We start from the raw sequence: 12,005 nt of genomic DNA, 5'->3' as shown, positions 1-12,005 counted from the left end.
ATTATGCTAAGTAAAATAAGCCAATCAGAGAAAGACAAATACTATATGATCTCACTAATATGTGGAATTTAATCAACAAAATAAACTGACGAACAAAGTAGAAACAGAGGCATGAATACATAGAACAGAGGGGAGGGAGAGGGGGTTACTGGATGAAAGGTGAAGGAATTAGCCAAAAAACCTATGTGCATAACCAATAAACACAGATAATAGTGGTGATGGCCAGAGGGAATGGGGGGTGTGGACTGGGTAGAGGTGGGCAAAGGGTGCGGGGTGGTGAATGGGGACATCTGTAATGGTGTCAACAATAAAAGTAAAGTTAAAAAAATAAGCTCTAGCCAGTTTGGCTCAGCGGTTAGAGTGTCAGGCCACAGACCAGAAAGTCCCGGGTATGGTTCCGGCTAAGGGCACGTACCTCGGTTGCAGTTTGTCCCCAGCCCTGGCTGGGGTTGTGTGAGTGGCAACCACTTGATGTGTCTCTCTCACGTCGATGTTTATCTCTATCTCTTCCTCCCTCTCCCCCTCCCACTCTGTCTGGAGATAAATACAAAAATGTCCTCAGGTGAGGATAAAAATATAAATAAATAAATAAATAAATAAAAATATTTTTAAAAACCCTTCAATTATGAATGCAAGCAATACTGTTTAAAAGCATACTTACCTATATAAGCAGTCCATATAGTCTGCACCCTTGCTATACTCCTCCCAATACCTATGATACATAACAAGTACTTGCTCTTCAGATTCCAGAACTCTCTATATATAAAGAAGAAAAATGTTTTTACTTGGAAAGCACTAATCATTTTCATTTGAAAGCTATAAAATTATCAAAAGATAATATTAAAAAATAACTGACATAATTTAAGCATTATAAATTACTTTTATAAATTCCATTCTAATTTAACTACCTTTAGTAAAAATGAAACAACTAGAAAAAAAATGTGAGTCTTAGATATGAAAGTGAAGCATCCATACTGGAGAGTAAATTGTTTCATTCTCTAAGATAAAAGAACAAAATGTAATGATTTGATGATTTCTTTGGGCTAGAATATATTGAGATCAGTTCATATAGAATGTAATTCTATTGCCATGTCTCTGTGTGTTTCCTCAAATCCATCATGCTTGATCAAACTGCTAAGTATATTAGTAAATGAGCCTGACAGAATTATATCATCACTTGAGATTATTCATTTTTGTTAATAAGACTATTTATGAAAATTGACACCTGTTCCACATTCTCCAAGTCTGTTTTAAATTTACTTAATAGAAACATATTATTTTTAGAAAAATGAAAATCAAACTAAAATCTGAGGTCTAATTTTTTTTAAAGCTATTTTGAAAGCAGATTTAGTCTTAAAATAAAAATACATTGGACTGCCCTGGCCGGTTATGCTCAGTGATTAGAGCATCAGCCTGCAGACCAAAGAGTCTCGGGTTCAATTCCTGGTCAAGGGCATGTAATTAAGTTGCAGGTTCAATCCCCCACCCCAGTAGGAATTGTGCAGGAGGCAACCAATCAATGTGTCTCTCTCACATTGATGTTTCTCTCTCTCTCTCTCTCTCTCTCTCTCTCTCTCTTCCCCTCCCACCCTCCCACTCTATCTGAAAGAATCAATGGAGCCCTGGCCGGTTTGGCTCAGCGGTTAGAGCGTCGGCCTGTGGTCCACAGAGACTCGGGTTTGGTTCCCACTAAGGGCACGTACCTCGGTTGCAGTTTGTCCCCAGCCCAGTTTGGGTCGTGAGGATGGCAATCACTCGATGTGTCCCTTTCACGTCGATGTTTCTCTCTCTCTCTCTCTCTCCCCCACTCTATCTGAACAAAATATCAAAAAAAAAAAAAAAAAAGAATCAATGGAAAAATGTCCTCAGTGAGGATTAAAAACAAACAACAAAAAAAAATGGACTGATATTCAGGGGATCTTAGGTTCTCCTTTCTAAGTTTTCATTAACTGTCCGTATGACCTTAAGAAATCATGACCTCAACTTTCATCTAATTAGTTATCTAATGAAATTATTTTTTTGTTACAGATGTTTCTCCTTTTCCCCCATTGACACCCTCCTCCCAATCCCACCCCCCCCAATGAAATTACTGGAAATGTGGAATTTTAACAAGTAAGATTCAGAGCAATATAAATAACCTATAAATCATACTTTTTGCTTATCATATTGGTAAATAAATTTAAAATAACAACTATTAATAATCCTGGAAAATAGGGTGCCCTTAGCAAGTGCTATTGCTAGTTTGATAGAATATAAATCCAAGAACAATTTGTTACTATACATCAAGACAGTAAAAAATGTTCATGACTTATAACTTAGTAAATACAAGGTCTAGGAATTTATCCTATAAAAAACTTGGTTACACAAAAATTATTTAGCCACAACAATGTTCACAGAGGTATTGTTGATAATAAAAAATTATATAAGTTAGAAATAATCTATATGTCCAGCAATATGGGAACACTTAAGTCATAGTATCTTTTTTTTTTTTTTTTTTTTTTATCCTCGCCCGAGGACACTTTTCCATTTTTTGTTCAGATAGAGCGGGAGAGAGAGAGAGAAACATCGACGTGAAGGGACACATCGAGTGGCTGCCACCCGCACGACCAACCAGGGCCGGGGACAAACTGCAACCGAAGTATGTGCCCTTAGCGGGAACCGAACCCGGGTCTCTCCGGACCGCAGGCCGACGCTCTAACCGCTGAGCCAAACTGGCCAGGGCATGGTCATAGTATCTTTACACCACGAAAAATTTTACCATCATTGCCAGGATTACAAAGTTCTATTTAATGACAAAGAAAGAGAGATCTACAATATTATTAAAAACAAAAAGCAGGTTATACAGTGTATAACATGCCCAGCCGGTGTGGCTCAGTGCTTGAGCATCAACCCATGCACTAAGATGCCACCAGTTCAATTCCCGGTCAGGGCACATGCCCAGGTTGTGGGCCTGATCCCCAGTAGGAGGCAGGAAGGGGACAGCCAATCGATGTTCTCTCTCATCGATGTTTCTATCTCTCTCTCCCTCTCCCTTCCTCTTTCTCTCTCTAATATCAATAAAGAAATAATAATAATAATAAATAAAATGTATAACATGACTTCATTTTCTTTTTTTGTTGTTTCTAATCCTCACCGAAGGATTTTTTTCATTGATTTTTAGACAGAGTGGGAGGGAGAGAGACACAAGGAGAAACATCGATGTGAGAGATACATTGATTGGTTGCCTCCCATATGACCCAAGCAGGGGCTAGGGATTGAACCTACAACCCAGGTACATGTCCTCGACTGGGAATCAAACCTTCAACCCTTCGGTCTGGGGGCTGACGTTCTAACTGCTGAGTCAACCAACCAGGGAAACATGACTCCATTTTCTAATAAAAAATGGAAGTCTACAAAAGCAAAAATATGCATTAAAGGAATTATTAAATCAAATCACATACACATTAACATGTTTTAAGAGATATATTTAAATATAGATATATCAAAATATTAACAATGGTAAATTCTGGAGGTATGGTATAGTGATATTTGTTTTCTTCTTTTTTGCTTATCTGTATGTCCTAAATTATCTATAATGGTAATGTAATACTTTATTAATTTAAAAAGTTCCCTCCCCCAATCAAACAAAATTTTCTTCTCAGGGATGAAACTGATTTTGCTGGCTGTATAAACAATTTACTTTGCTATCTACACATTAGCCAACTTCTTTTTTTGTCACAGGATCTGAGAACATATAGTGTATAATTAATATACGTATTATAAACTTTCATAAAACTACTTCAAAATACCATTTTTAAATCACACTATACCAATGTTAATTTCTTAGTTTTAATACCATATCACTATTATGCACAATATTATTATTTTTTTTCTTTATTGATTACAAAAAATTTTTTTTCTGTATTGATTTCAGAAAAAGATAGAAACATCGATGAGAGAGAACATCAATTGGCTGCCTCCTATATAACCCCCAGTGGGGATTTGGCCCACAACCTGGGCATGTGCCCTGACAAGGAATTGAACTGGTGACCTCTTGATGCATGGGTTGATGCTCAACCACTGAGTCACACCAGCCGGCTATGCACAATATTAACATTAAGAAACTGGATAAAAAGTATATGAGAATAAACTCTATACAATTTTTTTGCAACTTTTCCATAAATCTAAGATTACTTCAAAGTGTTTTTTAAGAAATCACACTTAAGAAGCTATGCTAAAATATAAAATTGTGAAGTTTATAAATGCCTTATACACTTATCAATTATGATATATCCAAAGCTCACTAAAGCTCACCACAGCAGAACTTGAACTTATAGTAAACATTTTAAGACTGATTTAAAGTACCTATTATCAACATTGCTTTTGTGAACTGGTAAATGTACATACTAGAACACTGTATCTGCCATATACAACAGAAAGTCGAACATTTCCTCTAAATGTTTTAAAGGAAACTATCACCCTGGCCAGTTTGGCTTAGCAGTTAGCGCGTCGGCCCACATACCAAAAAGTCTCGGATTCAATTCCAGTCAAGAGCACATACCTCGGTTGTGGTTTGGTCCCCAGCCCTGGTTGGGGTCATGCAGGAGGCAACCAATCAATGTGTCTCTCTCACATCAATGTTTCTCTCTCACTCTCTCTCCCTCCCTCCCTTCCTCCCACTCCGTCTGAAAATAAATGGAAAAATATCCTCAGGTGAAGATTTAAAAAAAATAAAAATAAAGGAAGCCCTAGTCTGTTTGGCTCAGCGGTTAGAGTGTCAGCCCACAGACCAATGAGTCACAGGTTCAATTCTGGTCAAAGGCATGTACCTTGGTTGTGGTTCGTCCCCAGCCCTGGTTGGGGTCATGTGGGAGGCAACCAGTAGATGTGTCTCTCTCACATCAATGTTTCAATGTTTCCTCTCTCCCTCTCTTCCTCTCTTTCCCTCCCACTCTATCTGAACAAAAAAATAGAAAAATATCCTCAGTGAGGATTAAAAAACTGATAAAAATGAAAATAAATAAAGGAAATTATCAGATGATCAACTGAGCTGTACTTATGAGTTATTACCACTTTATAAACTATCTGCTCCAAGCCTTAGACATCAGACTGTGTTATCTCCTTTTTATAAAGAAACCTAAAGTAGGTTATTTGAGTTGCCATGGTCACACAGCTACTAAAACGTAACAGTCAAGTTACTAGCCCAGACAATAAATTAATCTCATTTAGTTCCTGATGAGATCAGCATATATTAGAAATACTGTCTATGGTCAAATACTGCAAATTCACCGTTTATGCACAGATCAAGTCTGTGATGTTACCCTCCTACATATGGCATACTAACCAAAAAAACTGGTTGAAAACAGTGTCTATAATGCTTTCAAATTTACCATTTCCGCCCTGGCCAGTTTGGCTCAGCGGTTAGAGCATCAGCCCACAGACCGGAGAGTCCCAGGTTCGGTTTCCGCTAGGGGCACATACCTCAGTTGCGGTTTGTCCCTGGCCCCGGTTGGGGTGCTGTGGGAGGCAGCCACTCGATGTATCTCTCTCGCATCAATGTTTCTTCCTCTCTCCCTCCCGCTCTGTCTGAAGATACATGCAAAAATGTCCTCGGGTAAGGATAAAAAATAAATAAATTTACCATTTCCCTTTTTAATTTTAGGTTTTTATAAGACTTTATATAGGATATAAAGAGGCAGCTAAAAAGTTGGCAGATAATACTAAAGACAGATTTACCAAGAGGTGGGAAGTAAGAGTTAACAAAAAAAACTTCATTCTATCCCGAGAACATAGGAACACATTTTAAACATTAACAAACCCTGCTCTTTCATTTACTACTTACATGATCTTAAGAAACTATACTAATTTCCCTTATGAGAATCTAACAGCACAGTGCTTAATAGATTTAAAATATATATAATTTGAAAAATGCTATTTAGGAAACAAAGCAAATAAACCTTAACTTAATCTAAGTTCTACAGTGTAAAACAGTAAACTAAGCAAATAACTACACAGCAACAAATATATTTATATCATGTATGTATCATTCCTTACCTTGTGCAAATGCCGCACGTGATTTTCCAAAAAAACCTTAGTTTCTGTATAAAGTCTTTCTCCAAGGGGTTCAGGATAGGCCACACATAAAGCATAGATATCTCTAGTTAAACTGTTAAGGTTTTCACATTCATTGGCGATATTCTTTAAAACAAATGAGATTTAACTCAAGTTTCACATTAAAAAATGAAAAATCATTATTTCATTTTTGTGGTTTAGGATTATATAGACATAGATATAAAATAAAAGGTAACATATATAACGATGCTTCCTTTAAAAAGCACTAGAAGAGCCTTGGCCAATTTGGCTCAGTGGTTAGATCACTGGCCCGCTGTCCAGAGAGACCCGGGTTTGGTTCCCACTAAGGGTGCATACCTTGGTTGCCATTTGTCCCTGGCCCTGGTTGGTCATGCGTGTGGCAGCCGCTCGATGTGTCCCTTTCACATCGATGTTTCTCTCTCTCTTCCTCTCTCTCCCTCCCACTCTATCTGAAAAAATAAAAAATGTCCTCGGGTGAGGATAAAAAGAAAAAAAAAAAAGCACTAGAAGATATATTCAGTTATTCATTTAACAAATATTTACTGAGCATTATTTGACAGTATTGTAAGGAAACTGTTCCTCTCAGAAAGATTAAAATTCAGAGGGGAATTATGGGAAGTCAAGCTATCCAGACACTTACAAAATAAGGTTTATGTAAAAAAAGACCAGCATAATACCAGCAAAGGGCTATGGAAAACCACGAGAGGAAGATACGTCACCCTGACCAGTGTGGCTCAGTTGGTTGAGCGTTGTCTGATGCGCCAAAACGTCATCAGTTCGATTCCTGGTCAGGACACATGCCCAGGTTGTGGGCTCAATCCCCAGTAGGGGGTGAGCAGGAGACAGCTGATTGGTTTCTTTCTCTCTTGCATCAATGTTTCTCTCTCCCTTCCTCTCTGTAAAAAATCAATAAAAACATTTTTTTTTAATAAAAGAGGAAGATGTCTAAGCAATTCTGAAAAACAAGTTACAAAAATCACTCGACACATTTTCCCACATTACAGTAATCATCAGAATATTCTACAATCTATCCACTGTCCTTTAGCATTTATTCTATTAGAATTATAGTGTAAATAATAATATCAATTAACTAAGTTTTTGAACACCCACTAAGTACTTTGCTAGGTATACTGTAGAGAGTTCTTTATACTGTAGACTTCTTTAACAGGAGGCAAAGGAAATGTGATCTGCTTAAGGCATTTACTAGCCAATATTGATGACCAAGTCTCTTAACCTCTCTGCACTGTTATTTCTTTATCTGTAAGATAATAATATACCCTCTCCTGACATCTCTGTAATATCCTTATAAGACCCAATTAAGCTCATGTATGTTAAAGGGCTTTATGAACTATGCATCACTCACCAAATGTGGAAAATAAAACATACATGAAGCAATTTGAGACCAGCCTAATTAGAGATGCAGATAAAAACTGAAAATAAAGTTATTTAGGATGGAGTCAAGTATTTATACTGAATATGAGGATTTCAAGAAAAATGACAAAATTAAAATTTGTGCTTAAAAATATATCAGAGGGCCTGGATGGTGTGGCTCAGTGGTTGAGTCACACCTATGCACCAAGAGGTTGCCAGTTTGATTCCTGGTCAGGGTACATGCCCAAGTTGTGGGCCAAATGCCCAGTAGGAGGTGTGCAGGAGGCTGCCAACTGATGTTCTCTCTCGTCGATGTTTCTCTCTCTCCCGTTCCCTTCCTCTCTAAAATCAATACAGATAAAGGTTTTTTAAATATATATATCTGAGGTACAATGTAGGTTCTTCCCCATCTATAAAACCCTTAACATTATATTTTTCTTCTATAGAACTTTTTATACTATAGAAATTTATACTTTTGTCATCTACACTAGCCTGTTCTTAATCATCTCTATATTCCCAGCCCCTGGGCACAGTTCCTGCCAAGTAACAGGCATTTATTCAACTCTTGGAGATGCAAAGGAAATAGGAATCAAATCTCACATGCTCTGCCTATTAACCCTAGTATCATTACTCTGGAAAGAGCAAGTAGCCCTGCTGACGTGAGCCCTCTTCACGTGGAAGTCTGGTAGATATCAGTCAGACTTTCCCATGTTCCTTCTCTATCTATCTATCTATCTATCTATCTATCTATCTATCTATCTATTTATGTTTTTGCTTTTTTAGAGAGAGAGGAAGGGAGGAACAAAAACATCAATGTGAGAGAGAAACATCAATCAGCTGCCTCCTGCATACCTCCTACTGGGGATTGAGCCCACAATCGGGCATATGCACTGACCAGGAATTGAACCAGGACCTCTCAGTCCATGGGAGAAACATCGATACTCAATCCACTGAGCCACACCAGCCAGACCTTTTATTTATTTTTAATTAACATTATTAGTAACTAATAAATATCTTTATGTGTATATGTATATATTTCAATATATTATTAAATATAAAATTTTTCTTTTTTTGCCCAGCCAGTGTAGCTCAGCGGTTGAGCATTGACCCATGCACCAAGAGGTTACCAGTTTGATTCCCGGTCAGGACACCTGCCCTGGTTGTGGGCCAAAACCCCAGTTGGGGCATGCAGGAGGCAGCCAATTGATGTTCTCTGTCATCAATGTTTCTTTCTCTCTCTCCAAAATCAATAAAGAAAAAAAATTTCTTTTACTGATTTTAGAGAGAGAAGAAGAGAGAAAGAGATGTCAATTTGTTGTTCCATTTATTTATACATTCACTGGTTGATTCTTGTAGGTGCCCTAACAGAGGATCAAATCCGCAACCTTGGCATATCAGGACAATGCTCTAACCAACTGAACTACCTGGTTACAGCTAAATATTTTCTCTGTATTTGAAGAACAAACATAGCGCCCAGGCCAGTTTGGCTCTGCGGTTAGAGCGTCGGCCTGTGGTCCAGAGAGACCCGGGTTCGGTTCCCACTAAGGGCACGTACCTCAGTTGCAGATTGTCCCCGGCCCTGGTTGGGTCGTGTGGGTGGCAACCACTCGATGTGTCCCTTTCACATCGATGTTTCTCTCTCTCTCTATCCCTCCCACTCTGTCTGAACAAAAAATGAAAAAATGTCCTCGGGTGAGGATAAAAAGAACAAACATAGTGCCCAGCTAGTATGGCACACTAGTTGAGCATCAACCCATGCACCAAGAGGTCACCGGTTCGATTCCCGTCAGGGCACATGCCCAGGTTGCCCAACCCACGAGTGGGGGACATGCAGGAGGCAACCAATCGATGTTCTCTCTCATCGATGTTTCTATCTCTCTTTCTCCCTCTCCCTTCCTCTCTCTCCAAAATCAATAAAGAAAAAATATTTAAAAAAAAAAAAGAAGAACAAACATAGTGAAGCAAAAATAGCATCCACATAGTGTAATATCACTGTGCCAGGTTTTTGTAAAAAAAAATTACAGCCCTGGCCGGTTTGGCTCAGCGGTTAGAGCGTCGGCCTGCGGTCCTGAGAGACCCGGTTCAGTTCCCACTAAGGGCGCGTACCTCGGTTGCAGTTTGTCCCCGGCCCTGGTCGGTCGTGCGGGTGGCAGCCACTCGATGTGTTCCTTTCGCATCGATGTTTCTCTCTCTCCTTCTGTTCCTCTCTCTCCCTCCGACTCTACCTGAACAAAAAATGGAAAAATGTCCTCCGGTGAGGATTAAAAAAAAATAAAATATAAAAAAAATTACATATACACACACACAAATAGGAAACTATTACTATTATAATTGTTTTCAATCAACTTAGATACAATAAAGAACTAAATTATCTAAGTAAAATACTGTATAAGAACTATCAGCAATAACATATCAAAATATTAACCTATATTACAAAGAAAATAGAGATTTAAATATACACCACCTAAGTAAAAATTTATCTCAACACAAATTCTATAGAGAACTGAAAATGGTTTGGTGGATGGGAGATGAAACAAGCATCAACAGAGAAGGAGCTTCGAAATAATTTATTATCTGAGCTTCTGGATCCTACCTGGAATATGTGTCAGCTATAAATTCCTTTAAAAAAATAGTCTGTCCTGACAGGCTAGGGGTGGGGAACCTTTTTTCTGCCAAGGGCCACATGGATATTTATAACATCATTTGTGGGCCATACAAAATTATCAACTTAAAAATTAGCCAGCTATATTTGGTCAGGCTAATTTGGTGAGGCATGTGATGCTAGCTAGTATTGATTTAAGGCCAGATGCTCACCACCCAAGTTGGATTGGATGGAAGGGTCGAAGGTTTGATTCCCGGTCAGAGGCACATATCTGGGTTGTAGGTTTTATCCCTGGCCCCGGCTGGGGTCGTGCAAGAGGCAGCCAATCGATGTGTTCTCTCACATTAATGTTTCTCTCTTTCCCTCCCTCCCTTCCACTCTATCTAAAAATCAATGGAAAAATATTCTTGGGTGAGGATTAACAACAACAACAACAAAAGTTCTAGTTCACTACATACTTTAAATCTCTAAAAGCTTTGTTCTGTTTTGTTTTTCCGTAATAATTTCAATATTGAAATTATTAATTACAGCCCTGGCCAGTTTGGCTCAGCGGTGAGAGTGTCGGCCTGCGGTCCAGAGAGACCTGGGTTCGGTTCCCGCTAGGGGTGCATGCCTCTGTTGTGGTTTATCCCCGGCCCTGGTTGGTCGAGCGGGTGGCAGCCACTTGATGTGTCCCTTTCACGTCAATGTTTCTCTCTCTCTCTCTCTCTTTCTCTCTCTCTCTCCCCCTCCCCCTCCCTCCCTCCCACTCTATCTGAACAAAAAATGGAAAAATGTCCTCGGGTGAGGATAAAAAATAAATAAAAGAGAGAGAGAAACATCAATGTGAAAGGGACACATCGAGTGCACGACCAACCAGGGCCGGGGACAAACCGCAACCGAGGCATGCGGCGGGAAACGAACCCAGGTCTCTCTGGACCGCAGGCCAATGCTCTAACCGCTGAGCCAAACCGGCCAGGGCAAAAGAAATTATTAATTAAAAACTACCCTAGTAAAATCAGATAAAAGAGAGCTGTCCGAATTAAATGCATTAGATGTCAGGATAGTAGCTAACTTTAGTAACTGAGAGGGAACAAGAGGTTGTCTGGGGTGCTACAAACATTCTATTTATTGCCCTGGTCCAATGGCTCGGTTGGATGAGGCACGCTCCCCTACCCCAAAATGGATGTGGATTTGATTTCCGGTCAGGGCACATGCCTAGGTTGCGGGTTTGACCCTCAGCTGGGGTGTGTAAGAGACACAACTGATCGGTTTCTCTCTTACACAGATGTTTCTCTCTCTCTCTAAAATCAATAAACATATCCTCGAGTGAGGACTTAAACAAAGAAGTGTTCCATTTATTGAATACGTGGGTATGTTCACTTTGTAAAAATTCATCTGTATTTTTCATAAGTATTTTATTTTTTTAAAAGACTAACGTTAGCCAGAATCCAGATCAACAATCCTTTCAGCAAAGGAGTTATTTAATATCATTAAATTCCGAATACCTACTTCCAGAATTTTCATCCAACATATTTGTTTCACCAATTTTTTCCCAAAGCTACATACACACTTATTTCTAGAATATACAACTTACTTGATACTGGAAAATTAAAATGACTCAATACCATAAATTCAGCATGATATGCTAATTATGTGCCCAAATATTTTCTCAATATATCTACTGCGGGTACATGTACACAGAACTGACTACAAGGATTCACACCACAGGGTTTACCCTCTTTCTGCTAAGAGAAAAAGGATCTGTGCAGGGTAGACAATTCAGGGAGACTTTCCCATTTCATTACATACATAAGACATATATTATCTTCCTCAATGAGAATGTATTCATATATATATATTTTTTTAATTTTTACAATTGATTTCAGAGAGAGGGAAAGAGAGAGAGAGAGAGAGAGAGAGAGAGAGAGAGAGATTGATCAGTTGCCTCCTATATGCGCCCTGACTGGGAATGGAACCT

The 12,005-nt window shown here is 38.8% G+C and overlaps 1 protein-coding gene across 2 annotated transcripts in view; it reads right to left on the bottom strand.

Annotated features, from left to right (window-relative positions):
• Window positions 1-12,005, bottom strand: part of CUL2 (cullin 2) — a 135,031-nt gene that overhangs the window by 89,775 nt on the left and 33,251 nt on the right. For both annotated transcript variants that reach the window (XM_036259174.1, XM_036259181.1), the window contains exons 3-4: window positions 6,034-6,136; window positions 662-756 (exon numbers count right to left, since the gene is read on the bottom strand). In XM_036259174.1, coding sequence (XP_036115067.1) covers window positions 662-756; window positions 6,034-6,136 — 198 coding nt within the window. The remainder of the gene's footprint in view (window positions 1-661; window positions 757-6,033; window positions 6,137-12,005) is intronic.

This window comes from Molossus molossus, unplaced genomic scaffold (assembly GCF_014108415.1).
Source record: "Molossus molossus isolate mMolMol1 unplaced genomic scaffold, mMolMol1.p scaffold_m16_p_1, whole genome shotgun sequence".
NCBI classification, from domain to species: Eukaryota; Metazoa; Chordata; class Mammalia; order Chiroptera; family Molossidae; genus Molossus; species Molossus molossus.
The sequence above is the reverse complement of the archived record's forward strand: the minus strand, read 5'-3'. Positions and strand labels throughout refer to the sequence as shown.